Consider the following 26,858-nt stretch of genomic DNA (forward strand, 5'->3'; position numbering starts at 1 on the left):
TAACATCCCTACAACCACACATAGAACAATCACTACTCCTAAACACAGCAGAGACACACAGATACTCATCAATCAGTACAACGCATTAAGAACTCACTCCCAAAGACATGGTTGGACACGAGATCACTATAGACGGTACAAACTACTCCAAACTCAACTACATACATCCCTCCTAACAGAACACAACACTCATTGGGCAAACACTATTACAAACACTGCCAATCTTTACAACGATCCCTCCACATTTTGGCGTAAAATAAAAACCCTCTCAGGAACTTCAACCCCTGAGCCTCATTACATATTAGATCATCTGGGAAACAGACAACACTCAGCCTCTGAAAAAGAAAGAACACACAGGCGACACTGGGAGTCCATCTTTCAAGAGATCGAAGAAGAACAGAACAACAACAGACACGACAATTTAGTAAAAGAGTTCCTTACCATCAACGCAGATAGATTAACACCGTACCATTCAGGTAACCCCGATAGATTAGACTCAGACACAATATTTACCACTCCTATTGCGACAGAGGAAATTACCGCTATTATTAAGAACTTAAAAAAGACTTGCCCGGGAGAAAGTGGATATAATAAAACTATACTATCCAATCTCCCCAATATAGCCATTGAAAATTTAAAAAACATATTTAATGCAACCATCTCTGCAGGATATTTCCCCGACAAATTTAAAGAAGCCATTATAAAATTAATCCCAAAAAAGAACAAGAACCCACATCTCGTAGAGAATTACAGACCCATCTCTCTTTTAGAAGTCCCTGGAAAGGTACTAGAGAGAATAATTAATAAAAGGCTCAGACTACACCTTGAATCTGAGAATCTATACAATAAAAATCAATACGGTTTTCGACTACTAAGGGGCACCACTCAAGCAATTGCAATAGCATCAGAACATATAGCAATAAGTAAATCTAACAAAGGACAATGCCACACCATCCTTAGAGATGTAACAAAAGCCTTTGACAAGGTGTGGCATTTAGGACTTAAATATAAATTACTTAATCTCAACCTCCCAACTATAACTGAAAAAATTCTCTGTGATTTTCTTGACGACAGAAAGGCTAAAATCAAAATAAATAATTACACAGGGGCTAGCTTTGCTCTGGAAAGCGGGGTTCCTCAAGGGAGCGTACTCTCACCAACTCTTTACTCTATTTTCACCAGTGACTCCCACAAGCAACCCATGGCATCAATATAAGTTACGCTGACGATATTTCCCAAATTATTAACTATCCTGGACCATCTAGAAGGATCATGAACTCAAGAACTCAAAGCGAAGTCGAGAAAATTAACGAATATGAATCAAAATGGAAAATACAAACTAACATAAATAAATTCTCCGTCATCCAACTTGCCAACACCAAAAAAGAACCTTTAATAATTAACGAAGAAATAACAGACTTCAAAGAAGAGGGTAAAATACTTGGGTTTAAACTTAACTCTAGAGGCTATCTTCCCAGTGTACAGGATAGAAAACAAAAAGCCACTGGAGCATTATCCCGCTTACTCAGATTCAAGGACATGCCTATAAAAGTCAAATCCCACCTTGTCAAAGCACTGATCCTCCCCATACTAGATTACCCACCCATTCCCACACACACCTTCAGCTATACCCAACTTAAAAAACTACAAGTCTTACAAAACAAAGCCCTCAGATTTGCAACTAATCAGCAGTACCCTTACACACTTAACACGGAACAAATTCACGCCATAACTAAAACCAAACCGTTAAACATAAGATTACATAACCAAGCGAAAAAATCTGGAGTAAAATCGAGGAAATAAACCCTGAAACATACAACGCATTAACTTACAATATCAACGATGAGAATCGCTCCTTCCACAAATGGTTCCCTAGTAGTCTAAAAACCATATTAAACAACCAAGACCCTTTACCAATTTACTAAACTCAACCCAAACTATAAGTATCGCACCAACGAATACAAAAACCCCACCTATTTTCGACATAACCCAATTACGACATAAACCCAAACAACCCAACCAAACCCTCAAAAGCTAGCTCGCTAGCGCAATTCACACATACAAAACATATGAACACGCACCCACGCACACGCCCACATCCACGCGCACATGCGTACGTGCACGCACGCGCACACAAACATACACAGCCATTACCACTACATATACTTACCCAACTAACACAATATACAAAACAAAGCACTTACCTAACTCAACAAACAAAATTAAAGCAGTTATCTAACAAATACTATAAACAAAACCAAGCATGGTGGCCAGCCCACCGACTGTCTACTCCCTCTTCCTTCCTCTTTCTTACTATCCCTTCCCCTATTCTCTCTTCTTTCCCCACCTTCCTTAAAAAAAAAAAAAAAAAAAAAAAATAACATCCCCCATGTCGACTCAGTCTCTCGCTCGCTCCCGCACCGTGCACATAGTAGTAGTAATACCGTCTGACTCGTCAGCGACGCCATGCCACCCAAGACCTCCGGAAAGGCTGCTAAGAAGGCTGGCAAGGCCCAGAAGGCCATTGCCAAGGGAGACAAGAAGAAGAAGCGTAGGAGGAAGGAGAGCTACAGCATCTACATCTACAAAGTGCTCAAGCAGGTCCACCCTGACACCGGCGTTTCCTCCAAGGCGATGTCTATCATGAACTCTTTCGTGAATGACATCTTCGAGCGCATTGCTGCAGAGGCCTCACGCCTGGCACACTACAACAAGCGTTCAACCATCACCAGCCGGGAGATCCAGACGGCCGTCAGGCTGCTCCTCCCTGGCGAGCTGGCCAAGCACGCCGTGTCTGAAGGCACCAAGGCTGTCACCAAGTACACCTCCTCAAAGTAGAGAGGTTACACTCTTGGCCATTTCAACATTTCCGGCTCCAATCGGAGCCACAAGATTTTCGATAAAAAGGGGAAAGACAGACTTACAAATTATCCTCTCAGGAACTCTGGTTTACCGACCTTTTTCTTCTCTCTCTCTCTCTCTCTCTCTCTCTCTCTCTCTCTCTCTCTCTCTTTCTTTTATCCCTTCATGTCTTTCTTTCTTCCTTTTTTTCCCTTCATGTCTTTCTTTCTTTTCCGCAACGGTGGTTTGGGATGGGCACAATCGAAATGTTTTCAACTAGGGTTGGGGGTTAAAACAATAGAGTCAAAACAAAAGAGTAAACATGGGCGTGCGCGCCTTCTTCATCTGGAGAACCAACAACAACAACGCACCGTCGCCCCAAGAAGTGACGGCACAGTTTCAGATTGCTTCGGTCACGCTCCACTCCCATACGTTCTATGAAAACAGTGAATATAAGGTAAACATTCAATGCCTTCATCACGTCATGCCAAATAACGTATTTATTATATCGTGAAAATAAGGATGTAAGATGAATAACAGGAGGCAGTGATATATTAGATGGTAACACTTAGTTATCTTTCCCGATTTGAATGAATGTGAAATGTATTAACTTCGCGCGCGGTGGCCAGTACGCCTATAACTCCCGGTCACTGTGTGTGTGTGTGTGTGTGTGTGTGTGTGTGTGTGTGTGTGTGTGTTTTTAATAAACTCTAATCTCCTGCTCAACAGAAAATGCTTAGTTGGAAGTTTTGAACTCAATGATTTGTTTATGAACCTCTCCATTTTATTACTCTTGCGAATCGATTATCCACTGAGGATATCAGACACTGACAGAAGGTAGCATTCTCCAAGGAGCTCCGACTCTAATGTACGGTAGTTTTTTTTTTTTTTTTTTTTTTTTTTTTTTTTTCCACCGATAGCCCTCTGTCTTATATGAAATAATCCGGAGATTTTTCTTCATGGGAAACTGGCCAAAGGCAGTGTAATAACTGCATGTCCTTGAGTGAATGTTATCTCCTTTCGTGCGTGTTGATCGAAACATTTAAAATAGCTTACTGGCTTACGCCTCCTTCCCTCTTTCTGTCGTCGTCCATGGAGACATTGGAAACGGACCTAAATGACTTGAAATTATTCCCTAGTATTGTCAGGGAAAATTATTTTATAACTAATAATTAATCATTCCCCATGTTCATTAAAGCTCCCTTTTGTTCAGTCTTACGCTACCCAAAAATCACTGCCTGTTACCATGCTAGATTTGAACTCCACAACATAATTATTCCCGACTCTCCCTGAGCGACAATTGTGAAATATCAATTAGTTCCGTTTACGAATTCCTATTATCGTAACTAACCAACTGCTTCCTACAATAATTTGGAAATATACAGATAACTGGACATGGATTTTTTTTTTTTTTTTTTTTTTTACATATTAGGTTTCACCTCGTTCAGATATAAGGAAGAGTATGGACACTATCGCTGACCGAAAACTTCTGGATACTCCGCCGGCACTTCTTAGGCCGACCGTACCAACCAAACTCACTCAACAGGCGTACAGTAAATACGGACATGACATCGTATCATGCATATTCATGTCAGTCTACAATCTGTACGTACATACACCAACACATGTGCACAAATACATTTATACTGTATACGCAGTGACCTACACATGTACGTACACACTGTCATGCTCACATACACACAAGCCCTCATACGTCCATACACACAGACATACATGCTCACAGAGACACACACATACGTACAGTATAAACATACAACCTACATACATACATACATACACACGCTCAACTGCAGGTAAAAATCGATGGGTTCAGGTTCGTTCTCTCTCTCTCTCTCTCTCTCTCTCTCTCTCAGTATATTAACTGAAGGATTTACCGTGCGTTCGTGGCCACTGTCAAACCTTCATAACGGGTACAGAGACTCTCCTAATATGCAGCGGGAATGCCTTTCTCCTTGTTCAAACCTGTGTACGTTTATGAGGGCGTGACTGAATCGATCAGGAAGTCAACGAAACAGGCAAATAACGACAACAAAAACTGCGACGTTAACAACAGATCAACAAAAGAAATAAACGAATAGGCAAGTTGCCCCTCCTCCCCCCCAAACAAAAGGAAATGAATGAAAAAAGGATGAATGAATGAATGCATGTATGTAACTATATAAGTACAGTTCATTCGTCCGTTTGTGTGTGTGTGTGTGTGTGTGTGTGTGTGTGTGTGTCCTCATACGTCCATACACACAGACATACATGCTCACAGAGACACACACATACGTACAGTATAAACATACAACCTACATACATACATACACACGCTCAACTGCAGGTAAAAATCGATGGGTTCAGGTTCACTTTCTCTCTCTCTCTCTCTCTCTCTCTCTCTCTCTCTCTCTCTCAGTATATTAACTGAAGGATTTACCGTGCGTTCGTGGCCACTGTCAAACCTTCATAACGGGTACAGAGACTCTCCTAATATGCAGCGGGAATGCCTTTCTCCTTGTTCAAACCTGTGTACGTTTATGAGGGCGTGACTGAATCGATCAGGAAGTCAACGAAACAGGCAAATAACGACAACAAAAACTGCGACGTTAACAACAGATCAACAAAAGAAATAAACGAATAGGCAAGTTGCCCCTCCTCCCCCCCACCCCCCAAACAAAAGGAAATGAATGATTGAAAAAAGGATGAATGAATGAATGCATGAATGTATCTATATAAGTACAGTTCATTCGTCCGTTTGTGTGTGTGTGTGTGTGTGTCCTCATACGTCCGTACACACAGACATACATGCTCACAAAGACACACAAATACATAGGTACAGTAGAAACATACATACACGAGCACAACTGCAGCAGGCGAAAATCGATGGGTTCAGGTTAACCTTTTTTTTTTTTTTTTTTTTTTTTTTTTCCAGCATAGTAACTGAAGGATTCACCGTGCGTTCATGACGGATATAGAGAGCATCTAATATGCAGCGGGAATGACTTTCTCGTTGTGCGAACCTGTGTACCTTTATGAGGGCGTGAGTGAATCAATGAGTAAGTAAAAGAAACAGGCAAATAACGAAAACAAAAACTGCGACGTGACCAACAGATCAATAAAAGAAACAAACGAATAGGCAAGTATTTCCCCCCCCCTTCAAAAAAAAAAAAAGTAAATGATTAAAAAAAAAAAAATTGAATGAATGCATGTAGGTAAGTAATGGAGTTCATTTGTCTGTGTGTGTGTGTGTGTGTGTGTGTGAGCATGCTTCGCTGCGGAAAAGCAAGAGCTGATATATGGAAACCTAAACTGAGGGTCTGTCATCATCTCTCTTTGAAAAAGGGTTTTGGCCCTGAAAAGGGCCGAGATTTCTTTCGATCGAGGTGAGGGGTCTCTCGCCTTAGGCGCGCTCGCCACGGATGCGGCGGGCCAGCTGGATGTCCTTAGGCATGATTGTTACACGCTTGGCGTGGATGGCACACAGGTTGGTGTCCTCAAAGAGACCGACCAAATAGGCCTCAGACGCCTCCTGCAGAGCCATGACGGCAGAGGACTGGAAGCGCAGGTCAGTCTTGAAGTCCTGGGCAATCTCACGGACGAGACGCTGGAATGGCAGCTTCCTTATAAGCAGCTCAGTGCTCTTCTGGTAGCGACGGATCTCACGCAGGGCCACAGTGCCAGGCCTGTAACGATGGGGTTTCTTGACGCCGCCGGTGGCAGGGGCGGACTTGCGAGCGGCCTTGGTGGCCAGCTGCTTGCGAGGGGCCTTGCCCCCAGTGGACTTACGTGCAGTCTGCTTGGTACGAGCCATGGCTGAGCGTGACTGAGGGAGCGAGAAGAGCGAGAGTGTTGGCGCACCTTTTTTTTTTTTTTTTTTTTTTTTTTTTTTAGATAGAGGGGACATAAGGAGGGGAGGGGTAAGGAAATAGTGAGAAAAACAGAAGGAAAGTCCGAGAATAACAGTTGGTGGGCTGACCACCTTGCTATCTTTTGTGTTTTTGTTCATTGTCTCTATGTTTTGTTTGATTATGAATTTGTGTTTATTTATTTATTTATTTATATTTTTGTGTAATTTGTTTGTTTATTTATTTATTTATTATTTTTGTTTTTGTTTGGTGTATTTATTTATTTTTATTCTTTTCATTTTATTTTTATTGATTATTATTATTATTATTTTATTTATTTATTTATTTTATTTCATTTATTTGTTTTATTTATTTATTTATTATTTTGGTGTGTATTGTGTTGGAAGCTAGCTAGCTAAGTGTAAATGGGTTGCGGCTCTAGGTGTAGTAGGCTTAGGCTACTGGGAAAGTTTCTGTTAATGTTTATAGTGTTTGCAAGCTGTTGTTGCAGTTTATTAAAAGTTTCTCTGTCTCTGTCCTCTATTTTTCGCCAGATTTTCTTGGCTTGTTTGTGGAGGCGTACGTTTATCGGTTCTATGTTGGTCATTTCATGTAGCTCTTGAGTATTGTGTGTGTAGGGATATCTAGTGTTTGTAGCAAATCTTATGGCTTTATTTTGTACTCTTTGAAGTTGTAGTACTTGTGTTTTACTCAGTGTATGAGTAGGAATTGGAGGGTAGTCTAATACTGGGAGAACAAGCGCTTTTATCAAGTGTATTTTTGTTCTTATTGGTAACTCCTAAATCTAAAAGAGTTTAGATAGGGCGTGGATGGCCTTGCCCTTTCTGTCTTTGATGTTGTCTGTGTATCCATTCTTGGTGATTTTCAGTCCCAACATTTTCCCTGAGTTTTTGAATTCTATGGGTTCGTTATTGATGTTGATTGGGATGTTTAGTCTTGAGCCTAATGCTATCACCGTGAATTTATTCGTGTTTGTTTTTATTTTCCATTGTTCTTCGAAGTTATTGATTAGTTCTATTTCTCTCTTAGTTTGCCTGCTGATCATATTTTTTGATTTGCCCCTATAGGGGATGATTTGTGTTATATCATCAGCATAGCTTATGTTCAGTCCTTTGTCTGGAGGGGGAATATCTTTTGTGTATAAAGTAAAGAGTGTTGGGGATAGGACACTGCCCTGAGGGACTCCACAGCTGAGACTGAATCTGTCACCCAAGAAAGAACCGACCCTCACACTTGCACCCCTGTCGTCTAGGAAATTGCAGAGCATCTTCTCCAGTACGACAGGGAGTCCCAAGTGCAAGATTCTGTACTTCATTCCCGGGTGCCAGACCTTGTCAAAAGCTTTGGTTATGTCTCTTAGTACTACATGGCATTGTCCTCCGTCTGCTTTGTTGATGGCAATTTGTTCATTCATGATTGCCAGGGCTTGTGTTGTGCTCCTACCGATACGGAAACCGTATTGATAGGGATTGTTTATGTCTTCTGTTTCTGTGTGTATTCTTAATCTGTTGTTAATTACTCTCTCTAAGATTTTTCCAGGCACTTCTAGGAGAGATATTGGTCTGTGATTTTGTGGGTGGCGAGGATCTTTATCAGCTTTGGGGATGAATTTCAGTGTAGAGTGTTTAAATTTGGTAGGGAAATATCCTGCTGAGAGTGTTGCATTTAGTATGTGGGTTAGCAGGTGAATGGCTGAATCTGGGAGGTTTTTTAAGATAGTTTTATTGAGCCCACTTTCGCCTGGGCATGTCTTCTTCATTTTGCTGATAATGTTTGTGATTTCTGTGTTTGTGATTGGGCGTGTAAGGAATGAGGTTTGATTTAGACGTGTTGGGTCTGCTGTGTTGTATGGTGTGGTTCTGTCCTTGTGTACTGTGAGGTACTGGTTTACTGTATGCTCTGTCTGGGGGAGGGGGCCTCTCCTAGGTTGTTCCTCTGTAAATATCTCTTCCCAGATGTCTTTTAGCAGGGCTTCTTTGCTAGGGTTAGAGTATACTTTTTCATTTTGGGAGTTGAACATGTAAGGGGGTTCGTTGTTGTTATTTCCAGATAGAGACCTAATTTTCCTCCAAAAAATTTCTGGCTTCTTGTATATGTGTGAGAGGTTTTGCATTATGTTTGCCCATGTCTCTGTGTGTTCTGTATGTAATGTCCTGTGTAGTTGGAGCTGCAGTGCTTTGTATGTTGTGTAGTGTTGTCTGGTCCATCCGTTTGTCTGTGCGTGTTGTCTGAGTGCATTGAATTGTGCTATGATGTTTTGTGTTTCTTGGCTAGGTGTGTATCCTGCTAACGGTTTATTTCGTGTTATTGGGATGTGTAGTGTTATGGCTTGCTTGATGACGGTGTACCATGAGTGTATTATGTTGTCCAGCTCAGTGGACGTAGCGTATTGTAGGTGTGTTATTTCCGGGAGGTGTGTATCTATGTGTCTTTGAAAATTTTCCCAGTCAGCAGCAGTGAAGTTAGGTCTTGGCCTGCAAGGCGAATAGAGTGGATAGGTTGAGATGTCTGCGATTATGGGAATATGATCGCTAGTTGTTAGGGGTCCTTGTTTGATATGTATGTTGTGGTAGGTGTTATAGTTAGATAATATTATGTCTGGTGTTGTGGCTGAGTTGGGTGAGAGGAATGTGGGGAAGTGTGGTCCTATGTGTTGTATTGTTCTGTCAAGAATTAGTTGGTGTAACTGAGATCCTACTACATTTGTGTCTCTGTATCCAAATGTTCTGTGATGTGCGTTTAGATCCCCAAAGAGATAGACTGGTGTGTTTCTTCTAAAGAGTGTGATATAGTCTGGCGTGGGAATGAAAGGTCTGCTAGGTGGGATGTAATCTGTGGCAAGTAAGATGATTCCTGTTTGCGTTTGTATTTCTACTGCAAGTGTGTTGGTGAGGAAGTCGTCAAGTATTCTGTGTTGTATATTGTGCTTGACTGCGATTGCTGTCCCATCCGTGATTCTTTCGTGTCTGTTAGATTTGTATACTCTATACCCTGGAATTTTTAGCTGTTCGTCAGATTTAACCCCATGGCTATTGAGAAGGATTATGTGGGGGTCTATGTGTGTGTAAGTGTTGTTTAGGGTGTGTTTCCTTCCCCTCCAGTTGAGGACATTATGTTGTATTATTCTTAGTGTTTGGGCCGTTTTGTTCGGGGTTGAGAGAGGTGTTTATTTTTGGTTGCTTGATTTGTTGCTGTGGGGGGTTGAGCACTTCACTGGCTTTTTCTTTGATGGCATTGGCAAGTTGTCTAGAGTCTGAGTGCTGCTGGTCGTGACGCTTTTCTGGTTGGTGGGTGGGATTTGTGGATCTGGTGTATCGTGTAAGTGGCTCTGAGATTGGTTCTTGCTGGTGTTCTGCAACATCTTCACCTGTGGTTGTTTCTGGGATTTCTGTGTCTGAGCCGTCATCTGCATTGGATGATGAGTCTGATTCCTCAGATTCAGTAGAGGTATTTAGCTCCTCGTTGTCTGGTTGTTGGGTCGCAGCTTCCTGCATAATTTCACTGACTGGCATAATAGTTTTGATGATTGCTGCCGATGGCTGTTCGTCTGGGAAGTTCATAGTTGGCAGGTTGTTAGCAGTGAGGTATAAGTTTAGTTTTTGGTTAAATGTGCCAGGTGCTACGGCGTTCTGCAGATGAGCATTGAACAGGCACATCATGTACTTAGCCAAAGTGTGGTTGTTGCTGAATAGTGGGTTGGCAGAGATGTTGCTGGTGGCTTGTGTAGCTGCTGTCTTTGCAATGTCAGCATAGACTTTGTTTTGCTTAGTTTTGTTTGTCTTCTTGATTTCTTCTTCCTTTCCTTTTATTGCCTCTTTCCTAATCTTGCATCTCATTGCAAGCCTGGCAGCGGCCTTTTATGTTGCCTGTCTCAGGACTGGCGGCGTGTGAGTGGTCGGGGTGTGATGTACATGGCGGTGATTTACTGTTCATGCTTTTTCGATGCAATTCCTGGTTTGCTTGCAAAATTTGGCATGCCCTGTGGCGTGACCTGGCTACGACACCTCTCTAGGATTGGCCTCCTGGGAGCTGGGGTGAGGCCTAGGCCTGAAATCAAGGTTAGATGGATAAGGTTCGTACTTGCACGACCGAGACTGGGTTATATAAGGGTGGTTGGCGAGCGGGGTCGTCATCACTGTTGGTGCTGGGAGCGGAGCGGACACTCACCACTACTACTACTACTACTACTACTACTACTACTGGGTCTGAGCAGCAGCTGTAGACACCATGACTGGTCGAGGCAAAGGCGGCAAGGGTCTGGGCAAGGGAGGCGCCAAGCGACACCGCAAGGTGCTTCGTGACAACATCCAGGGCATCACCAAGCCTGCCATCCGTCGTCTGGCTCGTCGTGGTGGCGTGAAGCGTATCTCGGGCCTGATCTACGAGGAGACCCGCGGTGTTCTCAAGGTGTTCCTCGAGAACGTGATTCGCGATGCTGTCACCTACACTGAGCACGCCAAGCGCAAGACCGTGACCGCGATGGACGTGGTGTACGCCCTGAAGCGACAAGGGCGCACCCTTTACGGCTTCGGCGGTTAAGAGGGTGCGTGCCTAACTGCATGGCACTATTCCACCTGGCCACGGCAAAGCACACAGCAACAACAACCCCCGGACCTCTTTTAGAGGTCCACACCTAATTTCTGTGAAAGAGAATGAATGAAGGCATAGTAGTCTAGGTAAATGCAGACGTTGAGCTGGTTAGCTAGCACCAAATTTTTTTTTTTTTTTTTTATAATGTAACGGAAATGAAGACATGTAATGCAACCCAACCAACTCTTTACCACACCTAACATAACCTACCTGAACCATACCAAACCTCCCTCTCTCTCTCTCTCTCTCTCTCTCTCTCTCTGGCAGTTATAAAAAAAAGGGGGGGGGGGTTAGGCAACTGTCAATTTGGCTTCTACATCTTCTAATTTTTATGGACGTATGCATACATACACATACATTATCACTTATCGTGCTGGGCCATTGCTTTCTCTGTCCCTCTCATCTAACCCCTCCCCCCCCCCCTATTTCAGGAAAGCTTTCTCCATACCTATCAGGGCAATTTCCATCCTGTTGCGAGAGCATCTCCTCTGCTGTGCTCCGGGAGTCGCCTCCATAAATCGTGAAGGCAAATCCCACTATTCCAAGGTATTTCTGCCTTCATATGCACGAGCAGCAAACTTGAAGGATGCACCTAGAGAATAGAAGACACAGTCAGTCACGTCAGTGAGGCACCACCCACACAGTGCATGATATGAATGCCTAAGTGTTAGACAGACAGAATGTCTGCATATGAACAAGTTATCCCTTGAATTTGTCGCTGTCACGGCCGTTTTCTCTAAGTGCCAAAACCCACCAATCACCCATCGTACAAGCATTGCATCAACCGCCATACAACCACTGAGGCCTGAAATCAAATTTAAATGGATCCGGTTGGTACTTGCACGACCGCTAGTGCATTATATAGAAGAGGTGGTCGACAAGGTGGCTGACACTCGCCTCCCAACAGCTTCACTAAGCAGGCCTACACCGGAGCTCGCAGTTCGATGGCTGCTGCTGCTGCTGCTGCTGATGATGATGATGATGATGATTATTATTATTATTAATCTTGATGATGATGATGATGATGATGATGATGATGATGAATGAATGAATGGATGGATGGATGAATAGATAGATGATGATGTTTTTTTTTTTTTTTTTTTTTTATAGGAACTAGTTGTTGTAATACTACTCCTAATGACGAGAGAAATGAATGAATAGTATTTTCTTAATTATTCCTCTTATCTGGGGGTGTTAAATCCACCATGGTCGTCACCACAGGGATAATATAATATATATATATATATATATATATATATATATATATATATATATATATATATATATATATATATATATATATATATATATATATATATATCTTATATCTATATATATACTGTGGAATACATCACCATATCCTCTGTCACTGAACGACTTTGTCCATTCCTTCGATGGTGGGAGAACAGCCATCATCACCACCTATGTCTTCATTCATCCACCAGGCCAGGCAGTTATTTAGGAGGCATAATTATACAGTACAGTATTATGTAGGTGCAGTTGGGAACGGGACAAGACGCTATGTAGTAGTGGGAATATTATTATTATTATTATTATTATTATTATTATTATTATTAATCGACCTTCACTGATGTCAGTAGCTTCTTACATGCAACCGAACGTAAATATATAGCCACAGACACATGCCAGCATTCAACACATACCACATTCTACGCACATACATACAGACAGACAGACACATACATTACAGTCTACCAACACATTCATCCATACACAAAGATGATGATGATGATGATGATGTTGAGCAAAGTCTATTCTCTCTCAAGAAACGAATGTGGCTCCTAAAGGAGCCGATGGAGGTGAAGAAGAAGAAGGATTTCTTGGAAGTGTTTACTTCTTCTCCGTCTTCTTGGGGAGCAACACAGCCTGGATGTTAGGCAGGACACCTCCCTGGGCGATGGTGACGCCAGAGAGGAGCTTGTTGAGCTCCTCGTCATTGCGGATAGCCAACTGCAGGTGACGGGGAATGATACGAGTCTTCTTGTTGTCACGGGCTGCGTTGCCAGCCAGCTCAAGCACTTCAGCTGCTAGGTACTCCATGACTGCAGCCAAGTAGACGGGGGCACCAGCACCCACACGCTCGGCGTAATTGCCTTTACGAAGGAGACGGTGGATCCTGCCGACGGGGAACTGGAGCCCAGCCCTGCTAGATCGGGACTTGGACTTTCCCTTCACCTTGCCTCCCTTGCCACGTCCGGACATGGTAGTAGTAGTAGTATCGTCTTCTTCGTCGTCGCTGGAGGAGTAGGAAGACCTTCAGGAGAAGACTAATGCGTCACCCGCCTTTGTTGTTGTTGTTGTGGATATTCTCCCCACGACGTGGTGGGGAACGGGCAAACAAAAGAGCCCGTCGCAGAAGAGGCGAAATAAAGCTCCAAAAATGGAGCATAGCAGGGACGACGACGTGCAGACAGGGCAAGAGCGGCAGAGGAAGGGAACGAGGCGATGGTGAAAAAACAGCCCGATGATGGAGGAGACAACGGGGCGTGAGCGGTAGACAAGGCGGCGCCGATAGAGAGGGCGCCGGCAGGCTCAGGTGGATGACCCCATACGACTCGGTGGTGTTTCGCGGCCGGCTGCTTCGATGTTAAACGGAGGGCAGAGAGGGACGAGAGCTTGATAGACAAACCGGCGCCGATGGTAGGGCGCCGAAGCTCAGGTCGAAGTCCCGAACTCTGCCCTCAACCCCCATCGGACTCGCTCCAGCTCTCCACAGCAGCAGGTGGAAGCGTGGTGGGTAGGCCCGGTCCTGGTGGTCAACGAGGCACAACCCCGGTCTTGGAGGTAACGGAGAGAGGGTCGTCGGCCAGGTATAAATGGGCGGAGGAGCCTCGATCTCCTGATGGACCGACCAGGGCACTCCTCATGATGGAAAGGACAGGCCCCTCCCTCGGCTGGTGCGGCTGCTGTGGAGAGCTGGTCCCGCCGGGAACAGCGGTGGAGGTGTTGCCTCGGCGAGAGGTGGACTGGTCACCCGCCGTTCGTTCGTTCGTTTAAAGTTTCCCTGCACATATAGTGCAGGCCGGGCCATACATTAGCCCGGTCAGTGGTGTATGGACTGATTAAAAAACAGTAAGTGGGGAGGACAGGACCTGGGGAATGCCCAGCACACACGTCCTGTCTCCTGACTGGCTTTGTGGTGTGTGTGGTCGGTCACCCGCTGTTGTTGTTGTTTAAGATTTCCCCTTCGTTTAAATGGAAGGGGCCGGGCCATATGTTAGCCCAGTCAGTGATGTAAGCATAGATAAGGAAGTGATGAAGACTGCGGGAGCAGTCTCTTGACTATAAAAAAAACTATATATGCACATATATACACACATGTGTATATATATATATGCATATGCACACGCACTCACAACACACTCGTACAGGGACACTCACACACACAGACACTCTTGCATATCATCGATATGCTCGTTAGGTGGGAGGAGGTGCAGAGCGCACCGCCTCAGTCAGGGCTGAGAGTGGGGCCGTGGCTACAACGTATGCTGCAGCATGACGTAGAGAGTTGATGGGTCTGGCTGCTTCTGTGATTTCTGGGAGTGTCTGGATTAGGAAGAGGTCGTTTCCTGATGTGGGATGTGGCTGGGCATCTGAGCAGATAGTGCAGGAGGGGGTAGAGTGGAGCCTCGTGGCAGTGTTCACATTCAGATTCGGGGGCGTTGACATCTTGAACCATTTCACTGTAACACTTATAGCCCAGACGAAGGCGGTGTATACGATTAAGCATTGTAAGGTTGGATCTAGCAGTGATGGGCAGTGATTTATAGCGAGTGGCAAGTGAGTACCATCTAGCCGAGGGGGAACCCAGTTCAACGTATAGGCGGTGGTCTGCTTTATTTAATATGGCTGCCCTGGTCTTAATGGCATGCTTGACTTGGCGTAGGCTCGTTGAGATTGCAAAGTCAATGTTGGGGTTTTCTAGGGCTTGATTTGCTATGCGGTCCGCCTTTTCGTTGCCTGCAATGCCTACATGACTAGGGATCCAATTGATGGTAACAGATCCCCCAGCATTGCGGATAGCTTGGGTGGTGGAGAGAATGTTGTTTAATAGGTGAATGTTGTCTTTATGATCGTTTTGGCGAAGGGTGTGAATGGCCGAAGCCGAGTCTGTATGGATGATAGTGGGAGCTGTTGGACTGTGTTCCAGTGCGTCATAGAGGGCAGCTGAGATAGCTGCCAGTTCAGCCTGAAGGGTGGAGGCACCGTCTGTGACTCGAAAGCCGACTGATCGGCTCCCGCACACGAAGGCTGCTCCGGCTTTGATTGATGCAACCGAACCGTCAGTGTAGTAGGTGATGGACTCTGGGGCTGTGAGGGCAGCAATTTGTTGGAGGCCCTCTTGGCGCAACAATGAGGTTGGTGTTTGACTTTTGGGTAGTGTATGTCTGAGAATGAGCTTGAGTAGAGGCGGACTCCATGGAGGCTGCGGGCTGTAATTGATGACAGTCGTGTCGTGGGCCTGTGACATGAAGTCATCTAGCTCATAGGTGTGGATTGCTTGAGCTATATTATGAACCCAGCTGTCTGTTAGGAGGTCTGGATGAAGGCTGGCTGCCGCTGTAAGCCGTGGCAGGAGGGGGAGGGAGGAAGCATTGTGAATTAGTTTGGCTGCCAGGCCCGCCACCCTTGCTTGTATGCGAAGGTGTAGGGATTCAAGATCGCATTCTATGCGGAGATTGCACAGTCTAGTCCACATGGGTGAACCAGTCATGATACGCATGGCATTGTTCTGGATAACTTCCAGTTTGGCTAATTGAGGTTCATTGAGGGATGGAAGTACTGGCGCCGCATAGTCCACTATTGCTCGTATGGCTTGGATGTAAAATAAACGGAGGACTCTGTACGAGGCTCCCTTTCCCTTTCCTGCCAAGGATCGCAGGGCATTAAGGCGGAGTTTAGTTCGTTCTCGGAGGTGGTTAACCTCCGACCGGAATGAAAGTTTGGAGTCGAAGATGACTCCCAAGTACTTGTGGGTGGTAACATAGTCAATGGCTGTGTGGCCGAGGTGAAGAGTATCTTTAGGGGGGTTTATGAGGAAGGGAAGAGCCTTGGTCTTAGTCGGGTTGATTTTGAGTCCCAGCTCAGTACACTTGAGGTGGAGTTTTGTTAGAGCCCTTTGGGCTTTTGCATGGTATGGGCCTCCATGGACAACCAGTGTTATATCATCAGCATAACAGAGGAGGCGGGCTCCAGGGCCGAGGTCCACCTGTAGGAGGCAGTTGATGAGGGCGTTGAAAAGCGTGGGGCTGAGAATGCTGCCCTGCGGGGTTCCGTTTATGTGACAGTGCTCTGATGAGGTGTGTCCCTGAAATTGTACCGCTGCCCGTCGGCCCTGAAAGAAATTCTCGAGCCAGCACAGGAGGCGTCCCTTGACTCCCCTGCTTGCCAGGGTTGCCAGGATGGCCTCCGGGCATGCCAGCTCGAAAGCCTTTTCTAAGTCAATGAAAATGGCCAGGCCTTTTCCTCCACGTAACTCCGAGAGGAAGGAGCTCAGGCACTCAGCCGTCCCCCTACCTCTGGTGTAAGCAAAGATGTGGCTGTGGGGTGAGGGCAGAATCCAGCTGAGGCGCCTGAGCACCATCCTCTCGGCAGTTTTACTCAAGCAACTGAGAAGGGAGATAGGTCTAAAGGATCTGGGAACAGGCGGTTTGGGGATGGGGTGAATGGTGGCAGTCTTCCATTGCTCAGGGAGTTTCCCCATGGACCAGGAGTGGTTTAGTAGATCAAGAAAGGCGGATCTTGCTGTGGGCCCAGCATGGTTGAGCATGGAATAGGTGATACCATCTGGGCCCGGGGCAGTGTCGGTGCTTGTTTTCAAGGCTTGATCAAGCTCGTGTGTAGTGAATATATGATCAGAGGCAGATGGGGTGGCCTTGCAGATGTTGATCAGATCCGTCCTGGTTTGGTGTAGGGCTTCTTGTTTGCTTCTGGTGTCTTCGGGAAGCTGTGTGGGTGAGGTCCTCTGGGCGAATGTTGCTGCCAGCCTTTCAGCCTCTCCCTGTGGGTCGGGGTGAGACGGGGGACGAGGTGGCTGAGGATTGGAAATGGCTCTTAATTTTTTCCAAATACTCCCCAGTCGTGATTGAGCCCCAAGGGACTGACACCACTCCAGCCACTTTCGCTCCTTAATGTCGGATTTTTCCCCTGTAGAATGCCTGATGACAGCCTGGAGGTAGGCGAGGCTGTTAGCTGTGGGGTTGGCTCGATGGATCTTTTTAGCTCTATTAAGGCGTCTGTTTAGTTCCTTTACCCTATCACAGTAAAACCAATGGTCGGTATGGTAAGCCTTTGGGGGAGCGGTTTTTGGGATGGTGGAGCCTGCTGCTGCACTGAAGGCATCTGTGAGGAGGGTGGCATGTTCCTCCAGATTAACTGGAGCGTTAAATGCTGCTGTCTCTTCCAGTGTGGTAGTGAATTTAGGCCAGTCTGCCCTCTTAGTATTCCATCGTGGTGGCGGCCCAGTAGGCGTGGGGAGTGGGGCAACCTTGATGGTGGTTAGGATAGCATGGTGGTCTGACGTAAGGGTGGGATGGAGCCTCCAGGTAGTGAGGGGGCTAGGCCGGAAGACACAAAAGAGAGGTCTAGTCTGCCTCCACGGACGTGTGTTGGGGTGGCTGGGTCATTAAGGAGTATGAGCTCTGGCACCTCCTCCAGTAGTGCAGAGACATGGCATCCAGCAGCATTCGTGGGGGATCTAGAGCCTAAGCTGGGATGATGGGCATTTAGATCGCCACCAATGAAGAGCTGGTTGGTGGTGGAGAGAGTGGCAACCTCCCCAAGGTTAATGTCAGCTGTAGGGTGACGGTAAATATTGTATAATTGTAGGTGACCATCTGCCAGGGTTATGTCAACTCCTTGTACCTCAACACCTTCGCCACAGTCTGGTGGCGGATCAATAGCTGTGGCAGGAATATGGCTCCGAACGAGTATGGCACAGCCTCTGGGGCCGCCTGGAGTGCTGGGGAGGAGGAAGGTGGTGAAGCCTCGCAATTGGAGTTGCCTGTTTGGTTTTAGGAGTGTTTCTTGGAGGAGGAGGACGTCTAAATGGTCTCTATGGGCTGCCTCTTCTAGTAGGAGGCGTTTGGGAGTAATCCCATAGACGTTCCACTGTAAAATGTGGAGTGCTTGTGTGTGTGTGTGTTGTCTGTGAGGAAATGTGTGTGTTAGTCGTCCATGTCTGTGTGCGTTGGGATGGGGGATCGTGATCTCCTCCTGTGTGTGTTGGTGTCCGTGTGTGGTGGTGCTGGTGACAGCTGGTGTGCTGTGTCTTGCTGTATGTCTGTGGTGTTGGCATGGCTGCGTGACTGTTGGTGAGGGGTTCGTAGGCGGTCTTGAGACTGTTTGCGTGAACGTGAGCGGCTCTGACGTTCCTCTTTTCCCTTCTGTTTGCTGTGTTGTGTGTGAGTAGGAGCTGTGGGAGGGGTTGTGGGTGGCGGTGGCATCTCTGTTTGTGTTGGCTGTGGGCTGTGTGCAAACCGGTCCAGGGATTTGTGTACGAACGAGTGAATTCCCTCTGGGCTGGGGATAGGCATGCCTAGCTCCTTTCCCATCCATGTGGTGATATGGTCGGCTATTTGCTGAGCAAAGCAGGCCAGTTGGTCCCTGTTCAGAATGACATATCCTGGAGGTAGTATGGGAGCTGGTGGAGTTTGCGTGGCGGCATCTGGCACTGTTTGAGTCGAGATGGTGTTGACTGTCGGACGTGTTGGTGGAGGCGGTTGTGCTGTGGTGTGTGATGTGGCAGTGGGAGTGGGTCTGGATGGAGGTGGTGGAACTGCTGGAGGTGTCTGTTTGCTTGGAGGTAGAGGGGGGAACTCTTCTGGGGCCGGTGGTTGCCGTATTGTGGACTGTGGTGTGCGTTGTTGTCCCCATGTGAAGGTCCCTGGTGGTGCTGGTGTCACTGTGGTCCTTGCCTGGAGCCAACGGTGCTCTCTCACTATGCCCTTCTGCACTAGGTCTTTGCGAGCTGGGCATAGTTTGTTCCAGGCATGGTGAGGGAGCTGGCAGTTGGGGCATTTTGGCTGAACCGGCTGCTTGGCCTTTAACTTGGTGATGCACTCCTCTGTGGCATGACGACCGCTGCACACAGCGCATGTTGGGGGGCGAGTGCATCGTGACTGGTGGTGCCCGTAGCGCTGGCAATTGAAGCACCTGAGAGGTTCTGGGGTGTATGGGCGGATAGTGTAGGTGCCCCATGACTGTAGGTCGAGTGCTGTTGGGATGGGGCCTCTGAGGGTGACTAGCACCTGCCTGGTGGGGGCTCCCCTACCTCGCATCTCGTGGCTTCCTCCACTTGGATATTGTTTTTTATGGCTTGCAGGGGAAAATTTGTCGGGTAATTTTGGAGGATAACTTTTCTGGTGGACAGGTTAGGGTCAAGTTTTTCAGGCTGATGGGTTTGCCTGCCACAGAGGTGAGAGAGTCTAAGGCACAAAAGGTGTCTTTATCGAGAGGAACCAGAATCGTGTTTTGGTTCCGTGTTGCCTCCAATTTAAATTTGAGATGAGGCATCTCTGTCTCCAAGGCGATCACAGTGTCATAAGGGGTGGGGAAGGCATCATTGTTGGTGATTAGGAACGCAGGAGGCTTGGAGGGGGAAGAGGGGGTGTACTGGTAGTGTTAGGAGGCTGAGGAATGTGCTGGGAAGATGAACGTGTGTTCGTGGGTGTGGAGTGGCGGTCTGTATTGCAGGAGGATGTGGCTGGCTCATCAGCAAGGTTGGTAAGTCTTTTACTATTTTTCTTTCTCTGTACCACTGTGAAGCCGTCATCATCAGTCATCGTATCTGTGGTCGTGGTGGCAGGGGCCTGGGTAGCATCTGTTTTGGAAGTTAAGGTGTCAGGAGGAGTTGACTTGGCGTCCTTGCTGGAGAGGTCTGAGTCAGTGGGAGAGTCATCTTCAGTATCCATATGCAGGAAGAGATCGTCAGCACCATATTCTGGCCCTGTTAGTCGTGGCCTTTTGCAGTGGGACTTAGGCTTGGTGCCTGTAGGTGCTGGAGGTGAACTCGAGTCACCACTTGGGTCAGGATCAAGTGCAGGATCCGGCGCACTCATGGTAAAAAAAAAAAAAAAAAAAAAAAAAAAAAAAAAAGGCTCATATATATATATGTATCTGTAAGATATATATATATATGTACTGGAGTATTTATTTATTTAAATGTTATTCCATTCCTCTTCCTAGCATACACACATGTACATACTCATACACACATGTATACCTAAAATATACACGAATATATGAGCATGAACCAATGTATATACCTTAAAAGAGCAACGAAAGAAACAAGAAAATAAATAAATTATCAGCTGCTAATCCGGCGGTTCCCTACAGTGCCGGGGGCCTAAACTCCCCGCCCTCTAAAGGGCGCCGCGAGAGTACCCCAACACTGCCCCGTGAGGGACTTACCTAACCCTAGCCCTAACAGAAAGCCTACCCTTGCCGCCTCCTATAACCAGGCCTCTAAGGCCCCCCTTCATGGAAATACCCTACGGTATCCCTTCAGGGTTCGGCGTCGTACTACGGCAGGGACTCTAAGTGGCAGCCGGAAAAACAGCTGATAACACAAAAAAAACACAAGAGCACACAAGACTGGTGAAAAGCACCGGATCTCGTAAACGAGAGAAAAACAGACTGTAAAAGTCTAGGGAGATTTCTAGCCACTGTTCAGGATCTGGGGAAGAGATGTTCACGCTACGAGAACTGGGCCAGAACTGAAGAGCAGGATGGGTCACCCGCTGTTGTTGTTGTTGTTGTTTAAGATTTCCCCTTCGTTTAAATGGAAGGGGCCGGGCCATATGTTAGCCCAGTCAGTGATGTAAGCATAGATAAGGAAGTGATGAAGACTGCGGGAGCAGTCTCTTGACTATAAAAAAAACTATATATGCACATATATACACACATGTGTATATATATATATGCATATGCACACGCACTCACAACACACTCGTACAGGGACACTCACACACACAGACACTCTTGCATATCATCGATATGCTCGTTAGGTGGGAGGAGGTGCAGAGCGCACCGCCTCAGTCAGGGCTGAGAGTGGGGCCGTGGCTACAACGTATGCTGCAGCATGACGTAGAGAGTTGATGGGTCTGGCTGCTTCGTGATTTCTGGGAGTGTCTGGATTAGGAAGAGGTCGTTTCCTGATGTGGGATGTGGCTGGGCATCTGAGCAGATAGTGCAGGAGGGGGTAGAGTGGAGCCTCGTGGCAGTGTTCACATTCAGATTCGGGCGTTGACATCTTGAACCATTTCACTGTAACACTTATAGCCCAGACGAAGGCGGTGTATACGATTAAGCATTGTAAGGTTGGATCTAGCAGTGATGGGCAGTGATTTATAGCGAGTGGCAAGTGAGTACCATCTAGCCGAGGGGGAACCCAGTTCAACGTATAGGCGGTGGTCTGCTTTATTTAATATGGCTGCCCTGGTCTTAATGGCATGCTTGACTTGGCGTAGGCTCGTTGAGATTGCAAAGTCAATGTTGGGGTTTTCTAGGGCTTGATTTGCTATGCGGTCCGCCTTTTCGTTGCCTGCAATGCCTACATGACTAGGGATCCAATTGATGGTAACAGATCCCCCAGCATTGCGGATAGCTTGGGTGGTGGAGAGAATGTTGTTTAATAGGTGAATGTTGTCTTTATGATCGTTTTGGCGAAGGGTGTGAATGGCCGAAGCCGAGTCTGTATGGATGATAGTGGGAGCTGTTGGACTGTGTTCCAGTGCGTCATAGAGGGCAGCTGAGATAGCTGCCAGTTCAGCCCTGAAGGGTGGAGGCACCGTCTGTGACTCGAAAGCCGACTGATCGGCTCCCGCACACGAAGGCTGCTCCGGCTTTGATTGATGCAACCGAACCGTCAGTGTAGTAGGTGATGGACTCTGGGGCTGTGAGGGCAGCAATTTGTTGGAGGCCCTCTTGGCGCAACAATGAGGTTGGTGTTTGACTTTTGGGTAGTGTATGTCTGAGAATGAGCTTGAGTAGAGGCGGACTCCATGGAGGCTGCGGGCTGTAATTGATGACAGTCGTGTCGTGGGCCTGTGACATGAAGTCATCTAGCTCATAGGTGTGGATTGCTTGAGCTATATTATGAACCCAGCTGTCTGTTAGGAGGTCTGGATGAAGGCTGGCTGCCGCTGTAAGCCGTGGCAGGAGGGGGAGGGAGGAAGCATTGTGAATTAGTTTGGCTGCCAGGCCCGCCACCCTTGCTTGTATGCGAAGGTGTAGGGATTCAAGATCGCATTCTATGCGGAGATTGCACAGTCTAGTCCACATGGGTGAACCAGTCATGATACGCATGGCATTGTTCTGGATAACTTCCAGTTTGGCTAATTGAGGTTCATTGAGGGATGGAAGTACTGGCGCCGCATAGTCCACTATTGCTCGTATGGCTTGGATGTAAAATAAACGGAGGACTCTGTACGAGGCTCCCTTTCCCTTTCCTGCCAAGGATCGCAGGGCATTAAGGCGGAGTTTAGTTCGTTCTCGGAGGTGGTTAACCTCCGACCGGAATGAAAGTTTGGAGTCGAAGATGACTCCCAAGTACTTGTGGGTGGTAACATAGTCAATGGCTGTGTGGCCGAGGTGAAGAGTATCTTTAGGGGGGTTTATGAGGAAGGGAAGAGCCTTGGTCTTAGTCGGGTTGATTTTGAGTCCCAGCTCAGTACACTTGAGGTGGAGTTTTGTTAGAGCCCTTTGGGCTTTTGCATGGTATGGGCCTCCATGGACAACCAGTGTTATATCATCAGCATAACAGAGGAGGCGGGCTCCAGGGCCGAGGTCCACCTGTAGGAGGCAGTTGATGAGGGCGTTGAAAAGCGTGGGGCTGAGAATGCTGCCCTGCGGGTTCCGTTTATGTGACAGTGCTCTGATGAGGTGTGTCCCTGAAATTGTACCGCTGCCCGTCGGCCCTGAAAGAAATTCTCGAGCCAGCACAGGAGGCGTCCCTTGACTCCCCTGCTTGCCAGGATGGCCTCCGGGCATGCCAGCTCGAAAGCCTTTTCTAAGTCAATGAAAATGGCCAGGCCTTTTCCTCCACGTAACTCCGAGAGGAAGGAGCTCAGGCACTCAGCCGTCCCCCTACCTCTGGTGTAAGCAAAGATGTGGCTGTGGGGTGAGGGCAGAATCCAGCTGAGGCGCCTGAGCACCATCCTCTCGGCAGTTTTACTCAAGCAACTGAGAAGGGAGATAGGTCTAAAGGATCTGGGAACAGGCGGTTTGGGGATGGGGTGAATGGTGGCAGTCTTCCATTGCTCAGGGAGTTTCCCCATGGACCAGGAGTGGTTTAGTAGATCAAGAAAGGCGGATCTTGCTGTGGGCCCAGCATGGTTGAGCATGGAATAGGTGATACCATCTGGGCCCGGGGCAGTGTCGGTGCTTGTTTTCAAGGCTTGATCAAGCTCGTGTGTAGTGAATATATGATCAGAGGCAGATGGGGTGGCCTTGCAGATGTTGATCAGATCCGTCCTGGTTTGGTGTAGGGCTTCTTGTTTGCTTCTGGTGTCTTCGGGAAGCTGTGTGGGTGAGGTCCTCTGGGCGAATGTTGCTGCCAGCCTTTCAGCCTCTCCCTGTGGGTCGGGGTGAGACGGGGGACGAGGTGGCTGAGGATTGGAAATGGCTCTTAATTTTTTCCAAATACTCCCCAGTCGTGATTGAGCCCCAAGGGACTGACACCACTCCAGCCACTTTCGCTCCTTAATGTCGGATTTTTCCCCTGTAGAATGCCTGATGACAGCCTGGAGGTAGGCGAGGCTGTTAGCTGTGGGGTTGGCTCGATGGATCTTTTTAGCTCTATTAAGGCGTCTGTTTAGTTCCTTTACCCTATCACAGTAAAACCAATGGTCGGTATGGTAAGCCTTTGGGGGAGCGGTTTTTGGGATGGTGGAGCCTGCTGCTGCACTGAAGGCATCTGTGAGGAGGGTGGCATGTTCCTCCAGATTAACTGGAGCGTTAAATGCTGCTGTCTCTTCCAGTGTGGTAGTGAATTTAGGCCAGTCTGCCCTCTTAGTATTCCATCGTGGTGGCGGCCCAGTAGGCGTGGGGAGTGGGGCAACCTTGATGGTGGTTAGGATAGCATGGTGGTCTGACGTAAGGGTGGGATGGAGCCTCCAGGTAGTGAGGGGGGCTAGGCCGGAAGACACAAAAGAGAGGTCTAGTCTGCCTCCACGGACGTGTGTTGGGGTGGCTGGGTCATTAAGGAGTATGAGCTCTGGCACCTCCTCCAGTAGTGCAGAGACATGGCATCCAGCAGCATTCGTGGGGGATCTAGAGCCTAAGCTGGGATGATGGGCATTTAGATCACCACCAATGAAGAGCTGGTTGGTGGTGGAGAGAGTGGCAACCTCCCCAAGGTTAATGTCAGCTGTAGGGTGACGGTAAATATTGTATAATTGTAGGTGACCATCTGCCAGGGTTATGTCAACTCCTTGTACCTCAACACCTTCGCCACAGTCTGGTGGCGGATCAATAGCTGTGGCAGGAATATGGCTCCGAACGAGTATGGCACAGCCTCTGGGGCCGCCTGGAGTGCTGGGGAGGAGGAAGGTGGTGAAGCCTCGCAATTGGAGTTGCCTGTTTGGTTTTAGGAGTGTTTCTTGGAGGAGGAGGACGTCTAAATGGTCTCTATGGGCTGCCTCTTCTAGTAGGAGGCGTTTGGGAGTAATCCCATAGACGTTCCACTGTAAAATGTGGAGTGCTTGTGTGTGTGTGTGTTGTCTGTGAGGAAATGTGTGTGTTAGTCGTCCATGTCTGTGTGCGTTGGGATGGGGGATCGTGATCTCCTCCTGTGTGTGTTGGTGTCCGTGTGTGGTGGTGCTGGTGACAGCTGGTGTGCTGTGTCTTGCTGTATGTCTGTGGTGTTGGCATGGCTGCGTGACTGTTGGTGAGGGGTTCGTAGGCGGTCTTGAGACTGTTTGCGTGAACGTGAGCGGCTCTGACGTTCCTCTTTTCCCTTCTGTTTGCTGTGTTGTGTGTGAGTAGGAGCTGTGGGAGGGGTTGTGGGTGGCGGTGGCATCTCTGTTTGTGTTGGCTGTGGGCTGTGTGCAAACCGGTCCAGGGATTTGTGTACGAACGAGTGAATTCCCTCTGGGCTGGGGATAGGCATGCCTAGCTCCTTTCCCATCCATGTGGTGATATGGTCGGCTATTTGCTGAGCAAAGCAGGCCAGTTGGTCCCTGTTCAGAATGACATATCCTGGAGGTAGTATGGGAGCTGGTGGAGTTTGCGTGGCGGCATCTGGCACTGTTTGAGTCGAGATGGTGTTGACTGTCGGACGTGTTGGTGGAGGCGGTTGTGCTGTGGTGTGTGATGTGGCAGTGGGAGTGGGTCTGGATGGAGGTGGTGGAACTGCTGGAGGTGTCTGTTTGCTTGGAGGTAGAGGGGGAACTCTTCTGGGGCCGGTGGTTGCCGTATTGTGGACTGTGGTGTGCGTTGTTGTCCCCATGTGAAGGTCCCTGGTGGTGCTGGTGTCACTGTGGTCCTTGCCTGGAGCCAACGGTGCTCTCTCACTATGCCCTTCTGCACTAGGTCTTTGCGAGCTGGGCATAGTTTGTTCCAGGCATGGTGAGGGAGCTGGCAGTTGGGGCATTTTGGCTGAACCGGCTGCTTGGCCTTTAACTTGGTGATGCACTCCTCTGTGGCATGACGACCGCTGCACACAGCGCAGGTTGGGGGCGAGTGCATCGTGACTGGTGGTGCCCGTAGCGCTGGCAATTGAAGCACCTGAGAGGTTCTGGGGTGTATGGGCGGATAGTGTAGGTGCCCCATGACTGTAGGTCGAGTGCTGTTGGGATGGGGCCTCTGAGGGTGACTAGCACCTGCCTGGTGGGGGCTCCCCCTACCTCGCATCTCGTGGCTTCCTCCACTTGGATATTGTTTTTTATGGCTTGCAGGGGAAAATTTGTCGGGTAATTTTGGAGGATAACTTTTCTGGTGGACAGGTTAGGGTCAAGTTTTTTCAGGCTGATGGGTTTGCCTGCCACAGAGGTGAGAGAGTCTAAGGCACAAAAGGTGTCTTTATCGAGAGGAACCAGAATCGTGTTTTGGTTCCGTGTTGCCTCCAATTTAAATTTGAGATGAGGCATCTCTGTCTCCAAGGCGATCACAGTGTCATAAGGGGTGGGGAAGGCATCATTGTTGGTGATTAGGAACGCAGGAGGCTTGGAGGGGGGAAGAGGGGGTGTACTGGTAGTGTTAGGAGGCTGAGGAATGTGCTGGGAAGATGAACGTGTGTTCGTGGGTGTGGAGTGGCGGTCTGTATTGCAGGAGGATGTGGCTGGCTCATCAGCAAGGTTGGTAAGTCTTTTACTATTTTTCTTTCTCTGTACCACTGTGAAGCCGTCATCATCAGTCATCGTATCTGTGGTCGTGGTGGCAGGGGCCTGGGTAGCATCTGTTTTGGAAGTTAAGGTGTCAGGAGGAGTTGACTTGGCGTCCTTGCTGGAGAGGTCTGAGTCAGTGGGAGAGTCATCTTCAGTATCCATATGCAGGAAGAGATCGTCAGCACCATATTCTGGCCCTGTTAGTCGTGGCCTT

General features: G+C 47.7%; 4 protein-coding genes across 4 annotated transcripts; 2 read left to right on the plus strand and 2 right to left on the minus strand.

Moving 5' to 3' along the window:
* The first annotated feature begins 2,466 nt into the window (after positions 1 to 2,466).
* On the plus strand, positions 2,467 to 2,838 carry LOC145418900 (histone H2B). The gene has a single exon (XM_080287158.1). It carries the CDS (start codon positions 2,467 to 2,469, stop codon positions 2,836 to 2,838), a length of 372 nt encoding a protein of 123 aa, XP_080143284.1.
* A 3,403-nt stretch (positions 2,839 to 6,241) lies between these two features.
* LOC145419105 (histone H3) lies at positions 6,242 to 6,652 on the minus strand. Its single transcript, XM_080287346.1, has one exon. The coding sequence runs from the start codon at positions 6,650 to 6,652 to the stop codon at positions 6,242 to 6,244; it is 411 nt and encodes a 136-aa protein (XP_080143472.1).
* A 4,282-nt stretch (positions 6,653 to 10,934) lies between these two features.
* LOC145418991 (histone H4) lies at positions 10,935 to 11,246 on the plus strand. The gene has a single exon (XM_080287241.1). The coding sequence runs from the start codon at positions 10,935 to 10,937 to the stop codon at positions 11,244 to 11,246; it is 312 nt and encodes a 103-aa protein (XP_080143367.1).
* Positions 11,247 to 13,148: 1,902 nt separating this feature from the next.
* On the minus strand, positions 13,149 to 13,520 carry LOC145418998 (histone H2A). Its single transcript, XM_080287249.1, has one exon. It carries the CDS (start codon positions 13,518 to 13,520, stop codon positions 13,149 to 13,151), a length of 372 nt encoding a protein of 123 aa, XP_080143375.1.
* Between the last annotated feature and the right edge of the window lie 13,338 nt (positions 13,521 to 26,858).

The sequence above is a fragment of the Coenobita brevimanus genome, chromosome 117, assembly GCF_032717465.1.
Source record: "Coenobita brevimanus isolate Jiangsu-jjx chromosome 117, ASM3271746v2, whole genome shotgun sequence".
Classification (NCBI taxonomy): domain Eukaryota; kingdom Metazoa; phylum Arthropoda; class Malacostraca; order Decapoda; family Coenobitidae; genus Coenobita; species Coenobita brevimanus.